We start from the raw sequence: 16860 nt of genomic DNA, 5'->3' as shown, positions 1-16860 counted from the left end.
TCTTGGCTGGTGTCATTCACAAAATCAACTGAAAAACAACAGAGCCTAGAGGGAGGCAGCACCCATGGGAGCCAACTAGGAAATCGCAATGAATTGATTTTAAGTAGCTGCCGGTGTGATTATTTTTAGCCACAGGCCTCAACCAGCTTTCAAAACCTGCTAGTAAGAGTCTCACGGTAGCCAGCAAGTAAAGCCAGCACAGAAATTTAGCTTTTGACAGCAAGAATCTGTTTAGCTGGGAGATGGCTTAGAAAGCGAATCAGAGGAAAAGAACTCTTTCTGCTGCAAGTTTAATTTTTCACATCTATCACTTTTGAAAATAAAAATTTTTTTAGTAAATCTGCCTTCTGCCACCCCAGCTCAGTATTATGTATGCATGTTGAGTAAAACAAATTATTTCACCACCTAAACTTGAGGGAGAAATAGACTTGGACAATAGTAAGTGCCGGCAATGCCCCACCCCCACACTTTGGTAGCATATCCTGCAGGAAGCCGCGATCAGAGACTGAATGGGTTTAATGTATCCACACCAGCATGCACAGAACGGCCAGGCTGGCTGATGCTGGGACTGGATCCCTGGCTGCTTCCTAAAGCGTCCAGGGCCGCCCCAGGAGGAGAGGCCTCGGGAGCCAATACAGGGGAGGCTGGCGGGGTGCCGCCAACAGTTTCCCTGACCACATCTCAAAGCAAGTGAAAGGGACCTGCAAGCAGAAAAGGGGAGGGGAGGGGAAGGAGGAGGGAAAGGGAGGGGAGGGAGAGAGGAAGGGGAAGGGAAAAAGAGGACGACTGGTGGCAAACATGACAGAGTCTGGAGTACACAGGAAAAGCCAGTCCATCTTTACTGTAGTGAGTGCAGGATACAAAGAGTTTACAACAACCTCTAACATTTTCTTAACCATTTGATAAAAAGTTCACTATAATATTTATTGTATAATGAAGAAAAAAAACACATTCAGGGAAAAATTGAGATTAACTTATTTTTCTTAAAAGGTTCATCTCAAGGATGGCAACAAAGTCCAGCTTGTGCCGCCAAACGGTTTTACATGATCAAACCGTGTACAGCTTCTTGTGTGAACTGTTGACTACAAACATTTACCAAATACATAAATCTCTTTTAAAAAAGCCATTTTAAATATAGCAAAGCAGTGTCTTCTTGCACAGCAAAGTGAAGTTTCTACAGAGAAATAAAAGTTTTACATTTGTAAAATCTTTTTCACATTCTAATCATCTAGCTTCTTATGATCCAATGCCAGGAGTTTTCTGGTTCCTTATTTACTATGTATTTCTTGTGCGCATGATGGTTAATACAGAAAATATGTTAATGCTTTATTAGTTGTCCTTACAGTAAAAGGAAATGATAAAACATATATTGTTCTTTTAGAACAAACCCCTGATTTAGTCTCTAACACAATGGACGTAATTAGGGCTCAAAAGGTTGATTTTTGATTGGGACCATCTGTAGATGTACAGTGGTGACTTTCACTCTCAATGTAGTACCAGGTAGACTGCTGAAGGAAGTACAGCTGCTGGAAACCGTACTTTAACCAGTGCAATTTAAGCTTTTTTTGTTTTTGTCTTTTAGTAATAAAATACTTCATCTGCAGGGATAAAATTTCTTATGATGGTGTCATACAAAACACATGAGTCTAAAAGGGTAGAAAAGTAGGTTCTAAAGTGACACAGTTAGTGTCTTCCCCACTCTGAGCTGGTTTCCAACAGGAGACATGTATGTTTATGTGTTCGTACATGGGGTCTGGGTGAGGGCGTCTCTGTCAAGTCCATATGCTCTAAGTCACACTGGGTATATGGGAAAAGGGTTAACAGTCAAATACTCAGTTCCTGAAAACAGAATACATTGTTACTTGGTCAGTGTAATTGAAATACAAACTCCGAGCCTTGCGTAATATTATTTTAGAAAACAGTAGTTGTACTGATTATAAACCTGCATAGAAAGAAAGACTATTGAGATACAGTCAGAAAAGCCATCTCATAAGGCACACAAGAAAATAGACAGTAAATGTGAATGTGTTAACTCCTATCCCATGTACAGCAGAAGTTCATGAACATGCATAAATAACAACCAAAGAAGCACTGAACACTTCCAAAGCTATAAATGGTTTACAAAGTGGTAAGGATTATCCTGGAAATTCAGTGTTGGGAAACTGTCTTCTTTCAATTAGGTGTGACCTCATGAAGAAATGTGCCTGTAAGTAGTTCAGTAAAATAAGTATATTTTAAAGAAAAACCAGTCCTTTCTGAATAAGAGCCAAATGTCTAAACTGACGAGAGGACAAAGCATATTGCCCTCCCTTTTTTGGCCTCTATCAAAATTTACTACTGAAAATGTCATTAAAAGCAGAATTCCATTTTGCAGCTGGGAATGCCACAAGTTTATCCTGTACCTACTACCTATGTGTCAGCCAGGAAGTCTGGCTGATGATTTGTCACAAAGAGCACAGGAGGAAAAAAACATCACAAGGAACGCAATTTAGGGGGAAAAACCAAAACATAAGTAAAAATTGTAGGTAGCTGCTTAATATTAAGTTTAAAATAGAAAATAGCAGTAATTTTAAACCCTTATTTTGAGTTTCTCAGGAAAGGGAGTATTTAAAAATCGATGATGAAAGACATACAGGACTTTGAATTTTGTTCATGGCACAAGCCCAGGGACCTGCCAAGCTTGCTGTTACCACTTAGCTGTCTTCCTGTGAGAGTAAGGCCTTGGTCAGCATCTCAGTTGAGGGCATCAGGATGGCAAGAATTGTGCCAAGAATCGGCACCATGAGAGGACTGCTCCCCACACTGCAGTGTCATTCGATGCACAGAGTGTCTGGCGTGGTAGTATTCTGTAACCAGCTGCATCATGCTATTTTAGAGGGTCAAGGAAAAAAGACCCCTTTCCCCACGAATATTTTTTCCTAATCATTTACCACTTATAAAACCTTTGTGCTCATCAACTATTTTGCCATTTTCTCTAATATTAATTAAATTAGGTCAGCTTTTCTACTATATTTTTTTCCTCACAAAAGGCAAGTTTTAAATAATGCCTTATAAAATCTGTCACAACACATTTTACATTTATGCAGGATGAACTTAACACCAATTTTTTTTGCCACTTTGCTATTTATATACACATATAAAATATATAATGATGCTCAACCCATACAGCACAAAGATTACAATGTAACATCACACATTCACCACCAGTGAGGGGAGAAACCCCTTTATACAATCCTCTGAAAAGACTGGGCCAATAATTAAAATCCAAAGTACAGTATATTTAACAAAATAGTAAATATTAAACAGTGAATACTCTACTTAATAAGGATCTCGCCTTTTCCCCCTAAATTGGCGGCAATCCACAAAAATATACTTTTTAATCTGGTGACCATACAATACATAGGTACTTACATCAAAGGTGATAATATATTTAAGATTCTATATACACAAAGAGTTTGGCTCAACTTTTAATTTACATATAGAGTAATAAGTGTTCATGGCTTTTTTTTTCCAAGGTTCTGCTTGCAAGATATTTTTGTTTGTTTTTTTTTCCCCCTCTTAAAATAAAACTAGAAAGTTAAAACAAGATAAAGCTATTCTCTAAAAAAAAAGTTACAACATACAGCTTTGGCTTATATAAATAATTCATAGCAGAATGTGTTCAAAAGTAGTGAATATAATTTTATATATAGTCATCAATTCATAAGGGTGTTTTCTTTCATATAAAATATACATGAGCTAAAATCAGTTTCTTTAATTTTTATGATATGAATGTAAAAAGAAACTTCTGACATATTCCAATTATAACTTAATATATTAATTTACTGTTAATGCTCTATATTTCTAGGCTAATATTTTCTGAATATTTCATGCGTGTTTTCTATTCTCTCTCTTTTTTATTAGCTAAAGATCACTTCTTTGACCCAATACATTTTTGCACGTGCAAAACAGTTATGTGTGGGGCTTTTTTGTTTTGTTTTTTGTTTTTAATATCAACAGCCCTTTCCCATGCACCTCTTTGCAACAGAGACCCATGCCAGGTGGGTAATTAATATAAATGTCATTTTATGTACAGTATTGCTTTCTTGGTTCCTGCTTTTCTACTGCTCTGTTCTACAAAGCATTTTTCTTAAGTAACTACAGTCACCGCACAGTTAAATAAAACAAGTAGGGGCCCTCTAGGTTTCTGCAAGCTAGTGTGGGAGAATTATATATATGGGTACACGTTTCTCTGCAAAAACTGGTTATCTTATGAAACAAGTAGTCCAAGGAAGTGCCAGACTAGACTCTGCCTACAGGGTGCTCTGTTTGCCATGGGACGCACACCTGCAGATCTACAAGAGTTTGCAGGTAAGTGCCTGATTCCGTGTATGCAACACACACCCACACATAAACACACTCACACCCACATACATATATATGTAAAGGAATATATATGTATGTATGTACATATAAATATATTTAACTCATGTCCTTATTTACCAACTTAGATATGTAGAGCAGTTCACTGCAGTAACAGAAAGTACAAACACCAGCCTGGAAGCCTTAGGTCACCCACGCGTCCATCCTCATTCGCTTTACGGAAGGGCTCTCTCTGTCCTCAGTGTTTGGGGGTCGGCCAAGCACAATCGGAGAATGGAAGTCGCTCCGCGGGTCCTCCCGGTCACTGCCATCATAGGAGCTGCTTGAGCTGCTCAGACTGTCTACAGGGGAGCGGCCCATTTCCTGCCGCGGCTGTGGCTGCGGCTGCGGCTGAGGGGGTTGTGACTGCGGCGGTGGCTGCGGCTGCTGCTGGAAGCCTGATGGGGTCATTCGATCCCGGGGAGGTGAAATTGGTTCTGACTTAATGTTGATGTTTTGGTTGGTATTAATGGATAAATTCGAACCCTGAGATAACTGCCCTCCAGCACTGAAGGAAAAAAAAAAAAAAGATATGGTAGATGGTTTGTGAGTACATCTGCATAAATGGAATATTACAGACACCACCCGACTGAAAAAAGTCCAGGGTCTGAAATACTGTCAGAATTCCCCAAGACCAGTTTTGGTGTTTCCTTCAGTGCTTGGCACAGAAAAAAATTATATATCCCTGGTAGACAAAAAACAAGTACAGTTGAGATTTTTAGTGACTGGTCCTGTTACCCACAGTCTTAGTACTTCTGTAGCTGAAGGATCCAAAACTGTCAGTGACTAATGCTGTACATGGACCAAAATGGCAGAGGAACAATATGGCAACTTGAATTCTGCTTCCTCTCTTCCTTTCTGCTGCTTCTGTGACAGGCACAACATGTCACCTATTCTCACAGCAGCTCTCAGAAGTCAGTCATGTCACCCTATTTTCCAGATGAGGAAAGTGTCTCAGAAAGGCTAAGTGACTTGCTCAGAGTAGGACACAGTAGAGTGTATACAGGCTTTCCCCCCAGTCTGAGCACCAAGCCTTTTCCACTTGCCTTTGCATGGCTATTTTTAGTGTGTTCATTTAGGATGCTCTGCAAAGGCCCGAGGGCCAAACACCTGTGTAGGCAAAGAAATTTCCCTCAGATACTCTGTGCCTTTCTCCATGACATAATTCCCAAGACGACTGATAACAGTATGCATTGTGGAGCTATTTCAGGATGCAGGGAAGCTCTCTGGGGATTTTCAGGGCAGGAGGCTAAGAGGCTGGGTGTCCTGAGTGTCCTGAGTAGGGGCAAGGCAGCCAACCCTCGTGGAGGCCTCGTGGGCCTGCTATGCTGTCCCCTCATCTCCTCTAGCTGCTCTGTGGGCTGACTATTCTGGTTCTACTGAAGCACCATTCCTTCTGCTGGTGATGCCTGGTCCTACCTGGGCACCACTGTAAACCCTTTTCACTTATATCCCCACACACTGTCCATAAGGAACATTCTCTTTTGTGAACCCTTCTTGGTGAGGTATACAGTGTATGCAGTGGGCTGGGATCAACCACATGAATCCCATGTAGCTTGATTCATACATAAGATACCCAAGCCCTACCACTCCACCCCTACGATCCGGGAGAAAGCAAAGGGGCGTAAGTAGCCCATTTTCTTATTCTCTTTGTCTGTTGATGTTAACCAAGGCAAAAAAGAGAAGGGTGGCAGGTAGGCCGGAATACCTTCAGGCTGCCTTTCTTCAAAGGCAGTGGAATGAGACAGGGGTTGGGAAATAGGGGTACAGATTTGGGGAAAATTTCTAGTTACTCACACGAGAGAGCTGAGGGCTGCTTGTCCTAAATGGTGCTGCTGCCAGGCTGACACCTGTCCCAGAGACAGCATTCCTGGGGAGTTGAAGCCCTGCAGGGCCGACAGGTCTGCACTAGTCAGTGAGTAATCTAAAAAAGAAGGAAATGTTGCTTGTGTGTGTAATAAAAGGACCATGCAAAATCTGTTTTTCTATTAGTTGCTTCAAAAGTTTTATGTTGAGAGAAGCCAGGTACTTCATAACATCAAACAACGCACTTATGGGTCTAAAACCCACAAAAACTTTTTCTTTGGGGAGGTTTATAGGACCTAGCTGTATTCAGTTGTCTGGGATTATTTCAATAAAAAACGTTTCAATTTTGTACTGAATAATTTATAGTTTATTATTTTACAAGAAGTTGAGATACTTCTTCCGGACTTGTAAATAGAAATAATAAAAATACCATCACTAAAGGATGTTCCTATACAATTGTTATTTTAAATAAATATGCCCACTGCTACCCTCCTGAACAAAGAGAAACACTCCAGCTCACCCTGACTCCATCTAAATCAGCACATCTCATATTCTTGAAGTAAAGGGGGAGCAGGAAAGACTCAGGACCCCTTCTCATGGGGTGCCAAGCTTAGTGACATAGACAGTATTTACATTATCACACAATTAAATGACTGCGTTTGTTCGAAGTACAGGAACTGTCAAAGATCCCTGACTGCATGCAAAATGAAAGTTCATCAAAAAACTGTTACAAGACATAATATACATGAATACTTCAGTCATAATCGTTGTGACCAAGACGTGGGATGTTAGTTATCATTCACACGTAGAGTTATTTCAGTTCATCATTAACACTTGTCTTTTCCAGTTAGTTCTAAAGAGAGGAGGCACAAACTCTTCTAACTTCTTTTTCATGTCTCAAGAGAGGTGTTTAAAGAAATTGGTCTTCCTGGTGAATTAGTATTTTAAAAAAAGAAACTGAGTTGAAACAGCATAGCTCTGCTTAGGATATTTTCTCATTTAGTGTTCTCTAAGATTGCCTCGTCCCTCCCCACAGAAGCTGGGGTGGGGGGTCCATCACACTGTGCCTTCCACAGTGCCTCCAAGTCCTTCCAACTACTTACTTGACATGTCTACTTGGATGTCTCTCCAGACACACCTCAAATCTGACATGACCCCAACTGGACTCATCATTTCCTCCAAACCTGCTTCTCTTTAGTAAATGGAACCAACTTTCACATGACTGTTCGTGCCAGAAACCTGTGGGTGTTATCCTTGGTACTTACTTCCACCACCAACCATCATGTCTGGTTGACTCTAGCTACTGTCTCTCAAGCCTGCCCAAGTTTCACCATCTCTACTGCCACCACCCTAGTTCACGCCATCAGTATCCATTACTTGGATCACAGTAGCCTCTTGTGTGGTGTCCTTGAATTCACTTTTGCCCCATGCACACTGTAGCCAGGTGATCTCAAAAAAAAAAATGGTCATGATACCTCTCTGCTTAAAACCTTTCTGTGGCTTCCCAATGCTCTCAATGCTTCTCATGTCCAAAGTCCTCAACAAGGCCTATGCATCCCTACTTACCTCTGTAGTTTCAACTCTATAGCCGTCCCATCCCTCCAGCCACATTCCTGCTGCCTCCTAGCCTTTGTACACAGTACTCCCTCTTCCCGGAACACTCTCCCTACTCTGCCTGGCTGAGTCACACGTGCTCCTTCAGGTTGAAGCTTCAGTGAAGCCCTTAACACGACAGTAATAAATTATTCCTAGAGCTGTTTGTCCTGTGACTTTTCCTCTGATAGACCCTACATTCCACTGTTAACCACACACTCTTGTATTTCCAGTGCCTGCCATGGTGCTTGTTACACAGTATGTGTTCAATAAATATGTGCTGAATGGATTCATGAATAAGTGGAGAAGCTGGGAGTGTTATGGATGGGCATGAGGAAGCGTCTATATGATTCCTTCACACAGAACTATTGTACTCTTTGAAATGTTGCTCATTCATCCCTGTACTGACTGGCATGTGTTTGACACATGCCACACATACAACGTAGCTGATATACTAACAAAAGACAAAACATGGACGCATGTTTTAAAAAGGCAAATAGATAAATACGTTAAAGATAATGTGGTAACATTAAACAGAATAGGTGCTCTGAGAGAGAGCAAAGACTATGTAGTTAAAGGAGGAGTGAGATTGATGCTAAGTGATGGACAGTTTCGACAGAACCTGACTCCATTTTTATGTTTTGGTAATTCCTTCTGGACTTAAAAAAAAAAGATTCTTTAAATCCCATGGCATTTCTAAAAACAAATACAGGGGGGGTATCTAAGTTGAATATTGGAAAAACCTGTCATGAAATGCTCAGTAAACTGTAATCTAATGTTGACACCCTGCTCAAGCCCCATCTCCTCAGCCAACACTCCTCTGAACATTCTAGCTCACAGATTTCCTTCTTTCCTCACCTTCTCGAGATCAGAGCATGAACTGGTAACCTCAACAACTCAGGACTTCCCCGCCATAGTTACCAACTTAGGTATGTCCTGTCTCCTTTTCCAGAATAAACTTGGGAGAAAATGTATGTCCCTAGAATAGTGTTGCTCATATAGCTGGTGATCAGGACAATGAAACAGAATTTATATGAATGCATAATCCCTGGCTTTACTCTAGATTTAGCTGATGGATTTGGACTTTTTTTTCATATTGATTGTTGGAAAAGGTAGTAGACATTTTCTAAGAGGCTTTCTTTTTCAACAAAACCTTTTAAAGTTATTTCTGTTTTAAAAGAACTACTTGGAATTAAAGCAGCAATCAAATGTATTGATGGCTCTGCACCCCTCTGGGAGCTCCAGAGAGCAGGGTGAAAGCACCGTGCTACAGCATTTATCCTGAAGTCTAAAATTAGATGATTTTTATTAGTCTCCTTATTAGAATCACAAAAGAATAAATTCTCTGCACTGTAGTCTCTGAAAAACTGGCAAGGTATTTTTAACTATTTCCCTCTTTCCTTCTTTTGAAGCATCAGGTGTTTGGCTCAGCTGGCGAGAAAGTGAAGCCCCATGTGTCCTCTGCCGCTCCCTATGAGGGCACATCTAGAGAAACCTGTGCACGTCGGGTTCTCCACACAGCCTGCGTGGCTGAAAGCACCCCTTCAGTCACTGCAGCATTCTTAAATTTACCTGATATACCCTCCAAATAGGGTATTTGGGAGTGAAATGTCTAAATAAGCATGAATGAGTGAAAAGCTCCCCTCAGAGGTGACGAGTGACAGACTCTGAGGAGAAACAAGAAAGCTCCTGGTCTTGCCCCTCAGGCACAAACAGCAGAAACCAAAAGGGGTGTCACACGGAGGAAAACATGACCTGCTGGCACAGCCACCCAACTCCACCTCCCCGAGCCCTGAGGTCCAAAGGGACTCAGTCTTTCCCAAGCTAGGTTGACACAGCATACAAAAAAACACCTCATTTTAAAAGCCTGGAATAGTTAGATGCTGTTTAACAAGAACTATATAGAAAATGCCGAGCCTTTTGCTCCGCTTGCTGCATACCATAATTTTGATAACAGCTAGTTGTTTCTTCGTCAGGGGTAAGTAAAAGTTCATGCTGGGAAATCTTTCTACGATCAATGTGTATTTTCTAATTTTTTTTCAAGACTAGCATGTGTTTCTTTAACATATCCAAATGTGAATCTAAGAAACTGGAAATAACTTATTTCAATAAATATACTATTTAAAAATCATAAAAGCACATGTTGAGCACAAAACAAAGAAATAAAACCCACAAAAGGCAACAGAGTAGGCTTACCAGTGTTGTAGGCGGTCGGCATTGCTGAGTACACCAGGCCCTGTGGAGGCAGGCTAGGGGTTGTCACAGACACCACGGGGGTAGCTAGGGGCTGAGTGGCTTGAGAACTGCTTATCCTCTGGGTATTCTGTGAGAGAGAAGAAAAAAGTAAAAGTGTTATTCTGTGAGTATTTATATTCAAACTTAATATTTTAAAAATAACATTCAATTTAAAAGTGACTTTTCACAGTTTTATGATGTGAATGTCATTATTCCCTGAAGCAGTGATCATGTGAAAACCTTAAAAATACTAATAAGAATAACTAAATATTTAATTTTGAAGGATGTATTTTACATTAATTATTCAGTTTCCCCTAGAGTCTTTTTCATAGAGTTTATTGATGTCAGAGATATACCCTTAAAATAGAAAACTGCATTAGGACTGATAACACTTATGTGTTAGCATAAATGACGACTTGATGCCACTATAAAGATAGCCAAACTACCCTAAATAAAATATGTGTAGATTTTAAATACCAGAGGATAGCAAGGTCATTTGTATATATAGAGATTATAAGTCCATGAGCATATAGGGATCAAAACTACTTTTTGCAGCATTTACTAATTTAACAAGGTTTTAAGTCATGGCTTACTAAAGTGCAGCTTGTATTCATATTTCCTTCCCTCTGATCCTGCAGTTGACACACACACACACACACACACACACACACATATATATATATGTACATGTATATGTATGTATATATTTAGATATAGATTTTTTAAGACTTTTAAAAGAGCAGTTTTAGGTTCACGGCAAAATTGAAGGAAAGGTACAGAGATTTACCATATACTCCCTGCCCCCATACATGCAGAGCCTCTCCCATCATCCACATCATCCAACACTGACTGTTTTTTAACGGCAGATTCACACACAGTCTCCTGACTCTTATGAGAGGAGAAGCTTTGGGTAGAGAGCTCTTGAATAAAGTACTTTTTTATTTTTATTTTTTTGAATAAAGTACTTTTGACAGGGCTGCATGAAAAATGGTAAATGCTTGCCAACTGACAGCATCTACATAGTATCCTATCTACAATGGGAATGAAAAAAGAAAACAACTATTGAATAATCAAGTCAGTTTAAGATAGTCACCATTCTCTATGTGTAGAGGTATGACAGGGCAGTTTCTCATGACACTGCCTTAAGTGAACACTTTCTAAAACTGAGGATCAGAGGAACAGGACAGACTCCAAGTTCCATGTGGTTAGAACACAAGAAGGCTAAAGCATAACTCCAGGGTTATTTTTTTCTAACTGAAGAAATTACAGCCTGATAACTGACATTTGGGGTACTAAGCCATATGAATAAAAGTATAATTCAGTGCCCTTTAGGTTATAGAGAGTCAGGATGTGATTCAGTTTTCTCTATCACCATTTCAAAGGGTAATCAGATAAAGGCCTTTGGTTAGATCTAGATTTTTGAACTTTTGATCATTTGATAAGGATCCAGATCTCATTTTATTTCTTTTTAGTTTGTATTTTCTATCCAATCTTAAATTAGAGGATGTTGGAAAGACCATTCAGGTATACTGCCCTGGATCTTGTCCCAGATTCACTAATTCCTAAGCACTGGGAAAATCATTTAACCTCTCCAAACCTCTTCAGTTGTAAAGTGGGGAAGATAGCGATCATTGTGCTGCCTGCCTTGTAGTACTACTGTGAGAATATAGTAAGGTAATAGATGGGAAATGCTTTGAGACAACTGAAGTACTACAGGAAGGTAAGATAGTACCCTTAAATTATTGCTCTAAGAAACCCTCTGGCCCAAGATTTCTACATAACTCGTATAAAAAAAAAGGTAAATATATTTATTCCTTCTGATCCATAGCTATTCCCCTGGAGCTGTCATGAAGTAGAGTTGTTCTAGAATTGCAAGGCTTCTAAAGGAATCTCTGTAGCCTGGTTCTAAAGGAGTCTTTAGTGTAGGCTCCAGGCACTTGTCTTTATTTCACTTGGGGTCAGAGCCATTCATGATTATATTTTAGAGCTCAAGCCAATTTATACAACTTTCCGAATTCTAATAGATTGTGTTTCTGATTATATTTTAGTCTGACACATAAAGCTCTGCATTTTAAATTGATTAAGTTTTAGAGCCTGAATTAGCTTAAGTTTTAGAAATGCGAATGACTATACAATTTTTGGTTATATATTTGTTTCTTAATTACAAGTATTTATTTTTATGATTGCTAGATTTTATAGTCTTCAAATACTTAGAAATTTACCTTTGAGATTCTGTAATTGAGGGTATACTTTAAGGAATGTGGAAAGGAATACATTTTTGTCTCAGCATCAAGTTAAAAATTTTAATGAATTTTTGAGACAGATCTACTTTGGATTTAATTTGTTCTCACAGATTTGGTCACTGAAACTTCAAGAGTCAAATACTAGGTGAAAAATAAAGTACAACATGGTTTGGTCTAGCTTTATTCATGCCATAGCTTCACCTCCACGGAAATCTACTGATGTGACCTCAAGATGGGGGGGTGGGTGGGATGGGGTGTGTGTGTGTTTGTAAAACAGTAACACTCCAATATATCGGTTCTACCCATTAAAGCTCAATGGCACTGATTTCCACAACCACTAGAGGGCAACATATTGCTAGATAATTCATAAGTTCACAAGGAAGCACTTATGATAACTTCTTAAGGGTATAAATAGTGAGGTTTAATCTAAGATGAATTATTTTATCTTGAACTATAAACATCCATTTGCTAATCATTACTGTATCATTAAGTACAGTATGTCCCCAAAAGATAGTTAAAATCTGCACATGATATAATCCAACGCCACAACGAAAGCTGGCTAGTATATTTTAGTTAACCAATATGAAACCACATCCAAAACTGTGAGAGTGAACACAAAGTTAAAGAACAATCTCTCGTTTTAAGGACAGAGCACAGACAACCTTATTTGAAAAGAAAGCAACTGTGCAAAACATACCAACATGCATATATATATATATATATAATAATGTAAACAAAATGAACAGATGCCTTTCCCCCATGCTTTCATGCAATCTAAACCTCTGTCCATGCTAAAAACTAAACATTTTCAAGTTTTTATTCCCCTTAAGGTCACCTAATTAGCAGCTGACTGTGAAATCAGAAGATCAGTTCTGTGAGGTTTGAGTTTTAGTTCCCAAAGAAATATATTAACTGAAAGTTACTTTTAGTCAAATTTAATTTCTAGAAAAAAAGCCAATAGAAATCATTTGTTTTGGAAAAAAGGTAATAGCTACTTTTAAGAACAGAATATCTTCTGATAGAAAAATAAGTTTGTGTATGTTAAATTAAAGACATTCATTTTAATAAACAGGGAACCCCCTTGTGGTTCAGATCGTCTCATGCAGGATGAAATAATTCTAACTCTGAAAAAAGGTGACCTCACCAAAAATGATGTAATCTTTTTGAAAGAAAGAGAAACACAAGACAGTGTGTTACAATCTGAGGAATTGTGAGGGTGAAGTCATTTTCTAAAAATATATTAATAATTTGGGGAACTATAAAAGGTATTCTGTATCTTTCCTTAAAAAAAATCTTTAATGTGTCTTCTCATCATGGACAGCTATTGTTTATAAAGGCTCTATCCCAAAGTTCCCTAAAAAGTGGTAACAAATAAAATGGGTCAAGATATACAATTATAAGTAGGAAAACCAGACTCTGCAGTACCCGTAGGTTGGTTTAGTTATTCAAAATGTTTGGACAGTATTTAATAGCAAGAAAAAAAATCTGTGTAACAAAGGGAATATTAGATAAAAACACTGAAGAGAATTAGTACTTTCTACATCTTTTTCAACTCCCTTCAATCGGAAACCCACACTCACCAACTCCAATTCCTCTTCCTCCGACTGCACTCAGCACATAAGAGGGATAAGAGAGTTACTAAGACTGTTGGTACTCGAATATTAAATATTTCTTTAGAAAAACATGGTATCTGAACACTAGCAGTTGTTTGGAAGTCTAAAGAGATGATTATATATGCAGTAAGTACAAACATAAATTATTTATTGTTTCTGTACCTGTAGTTGACTTCAAAAGACTGGAAAGATTCTTTTAAATCCTCTAGGACCAGGATTTAGACATTCCTACCCCAACTTGGTCTGCTCTTATGCTGGCCTCGCCTACACATGGCCATGCTACTGTGACAATATATAAAAGTATTTCCTAATCATGAAACTAGTTTCTATTTGGAATCTGGAGAATATTAACTCTATACTTACATCTAAATCCTCCCATCCCTACCCTACCTGGTCACACATGTCCATTTATCTTATACTAGATTCTGTGCTCCTTGGTGGGCAGAAATTATCTTGTTTTCTTATTTCCCACAGTAACTAAGCACACTGTTATGAAACAACAAGAAATCAAACATTTAGTAAGTATAGTTTTAAATAATACAAATTTGTATGTTTATCATTTGCAAATACAGTTTTCAAATGAATATAATAATTTCAATGGAGAAAAACCACATATATGAAGAAAATGAGACTGGAGGAGAAATGAACTGATAAATCACATACAGAAAAGATGAATGAAACATACTGCTCCTTTTTCCCCTACACATCTAGAAAGTCTTAATATGCTAGAAATAATCTACTATCTAGGGTTTTTATTATTTTACTTGAGTAAGTCAAGCTTCTTTGTCAATCTGCGAAAGGTGTCTTTATAAGCATCACTGATACATGAAGCCCCAATCTGAAAGCAGACAATGGTGTAAAATAGGAAGAAGCCTCATTATTTACTGTGAAAAACAACTACCTGGCCTATAAACTTCTATTTCAAATGTGCACAAAATGCTCTTCAACTGTTTTGTTACAGATGTCTTCACACATCTCCAACTGTAAGACACATCAAAATAATATGGGTGTGTGTACAGTTTTCACTATAACTTACAGGGATAAGGGTGTAAATAGTTTCTGTGGCAAATTTTAAGAATTCCACGGAGATGCTTCATGATCTCTTAAAAAAAGATTAAGATAACTGACAAGGTACTAAATGTCAAACTTGTAGTTTGTCCTTAAATCCTGCAGTTTATTAGTAATTCTTATAAATGTATTTCTACACCTTAAATGAAACTTCCTATAGTTTTTATTTCTGAAGGATAGTGGCAGGTATTCCACATCCAGTTCATGAAAGGTGAGCCAAATGACTATCCTAAATGTCATTTTTTCTCAACTCCTTTTCTTGGGGACATACTTCTCTGTTATATATAGGTATGTATTTTTTAAACATCTTTATTGGAGTATAATTGCTTTACAATGTTGTGTTAGTTTCTGCTGTATAACAAAGTAAGTCAGCTATATGTATATATATATCACCCCCATATCCCCTCCCTCTTGCATTTCCCTCCCACCTTCCCCATCCCACCCCTCTAGGTGGTCACAAAGCACTGAGCTGATCTCTCTGTGCGTGCGATGAAGCTGCTTCCCACTAACTATTTTACAGCTGGTAGTGTATATATGTCAGTGCTAATTTCTAACTTCGTCCCAGCTTACCCTTACCCCTCCCGGTGTCCTCAAGTCCATTCTCTACATCTGTGTATTTATTCCTGTCCTGCCCCTAGGTTCGTCAGAACCAAGTTTTTTTCTTTTTAGATTCCATGTGTGTTAGCATACGGTATTTGTTTTTCTCTTTCTGACTTACTTCAATCTGTATGACAGACTCTAGGTCCATCCACCTCAAGACAAATAACTCAATTTCGTTTCTTTTTATGGCTGAGTAATATTCGATTGTATATATGTGCCACATCTTCTATATCCATTCATCTGTCAATGGACACTTAGGTTGCTTCCATGTCCTGGCTATTGTAAATAGTGCTGCAATGAACATTGGGGTGCATGTGTCTTTTTGAATTATGCTCTTCTCAGGGTATATGCCCAGTAGTGGGATTGCTGGGTCATATGGTAGTTCTATTTTTCTTTTTTTAAGGAACCTCCATACTGTTCTCCACAGTGGCTGTATCAATTACATTCCCACCAACAGCGCAAGAGGGTTCCCTTTTCTCCACACCCTCTCCAGCATTTGTTGTTTGTAGATTTTTCGATGATGGCCATTCTGACTGGTGTGAGGTGATACCTCATTGTGGTTTTGAATTGCATTTCTCTGATGATGAGTGATGCTGAGCATCCTTTCATGTGTTTGTTGACAATCTGTATATCTTCTTTGGATAAATGTCTATTTTAGGTCTTCTGCCCATTTTGGGATTGGGTTGTTTTTTTGATATTGAGCTGCATGAGTTGCTTGTACATTTTGGAGATTAATCCTTTGTTGCTTCATATGCAAATATTGCTCCCATTCTGAGCAATGGTCTTTTCATCTTGTTTATGGTTTCCTTTGCTGTGCAAAAGCTTTTAAGTTTCATTAGGTCCCATTTGTTTGTTTTTATTTCCATTTCTCTAGGAGGTGGGTCAAAAAGGATCTTGCTGTGATTTATGTCACAGAGTTTTCTGCCTATGTTTTCCTCTAAGAGTTTTATAGTGTCTGGCCTTACATTTAGGTCTTTAATCTATTTTGAATTTATTTTTGTATACAGTGTTAGGGAGTGTTCTAATTTTACTCTTTTACATGTAGCTGTCCAGTTTTCCCAGCACCACTTACTGAAGAGGCTGTCTTTTCTCCATTGTATATTCTTGCCTCCTTTATTAAAATAAGGTGACCATATGTGTGTGGGTTTAATCTCTGGGCTTTCTATGCTGTTCCATTGATCTGTATTTCTATTTTTGTGCCAGTACCATCTGTCTTGATTACTGTAGCTTTGTAGTATAGTCTGTAGTCCGGGAGCCTGATTCCTCCAGCTCCGTTTTTCTTTCTCAAGATTGCTTTGGCT

The 16860-nt window shown here is 38.5% G+C and overlaps 1 protein-coding gene across 11 annotated transcripts in view; it reads right to left on the bottom strand.

Moving 5' to 3' along the window:
- Positions 1–807: 807 nt before the first annotated feature.
- The window catches only part of MEF2A (myocyte enhancer factor 2A), a 178506-nt gene continuing 162453 nt past the window's right edge, over positions 808–16860 (bottom strand). For 8 of the 11 annotated variants that reach the window (XM_079907386.1, XM_079907385.1, XM_079907389.1 and 5 more), the window contains 4 exons: positions 13859–13882; positions 9997–10123; positions 6199–6325; positions 808–4909 (listed from right to left, as the gene is read on the bottom strand). In XM_079907386.1, the coding sequence (XP_079763512.1) occupies positions 4546–4909; positions 6199–6325; positions 9997–10123; positions 13859–13882 (642 nt within the window). In that variant the 3' untranslated portion in view covers positions 808–4545. The remainder of the gene's footprint in view (positions 4910–6198; positions 6326–9996; positions 10124–13858; positions 13883–16860) is intronic. The other 3 variants (XM_079907391.1, XM_079907390.1, XM_079907393.1) reach the window with 1 other exon arrangement.

Source organism: Stenella coeruleoalba, assembly GCF_951394435.1.
Source record: "Stenella coeruleoalba genome assembly, chromosome: 2".
Classification (NCBI taxonomy): Eukaryota; Metazoa; Chordata; class Mammalia; order Artiodactyla; family Delphinidae; genus Stenella; species Stenella coeruleoalba.
This window is presented reverse-complemented; position numbering and strand designations above follow the sequence as displayed.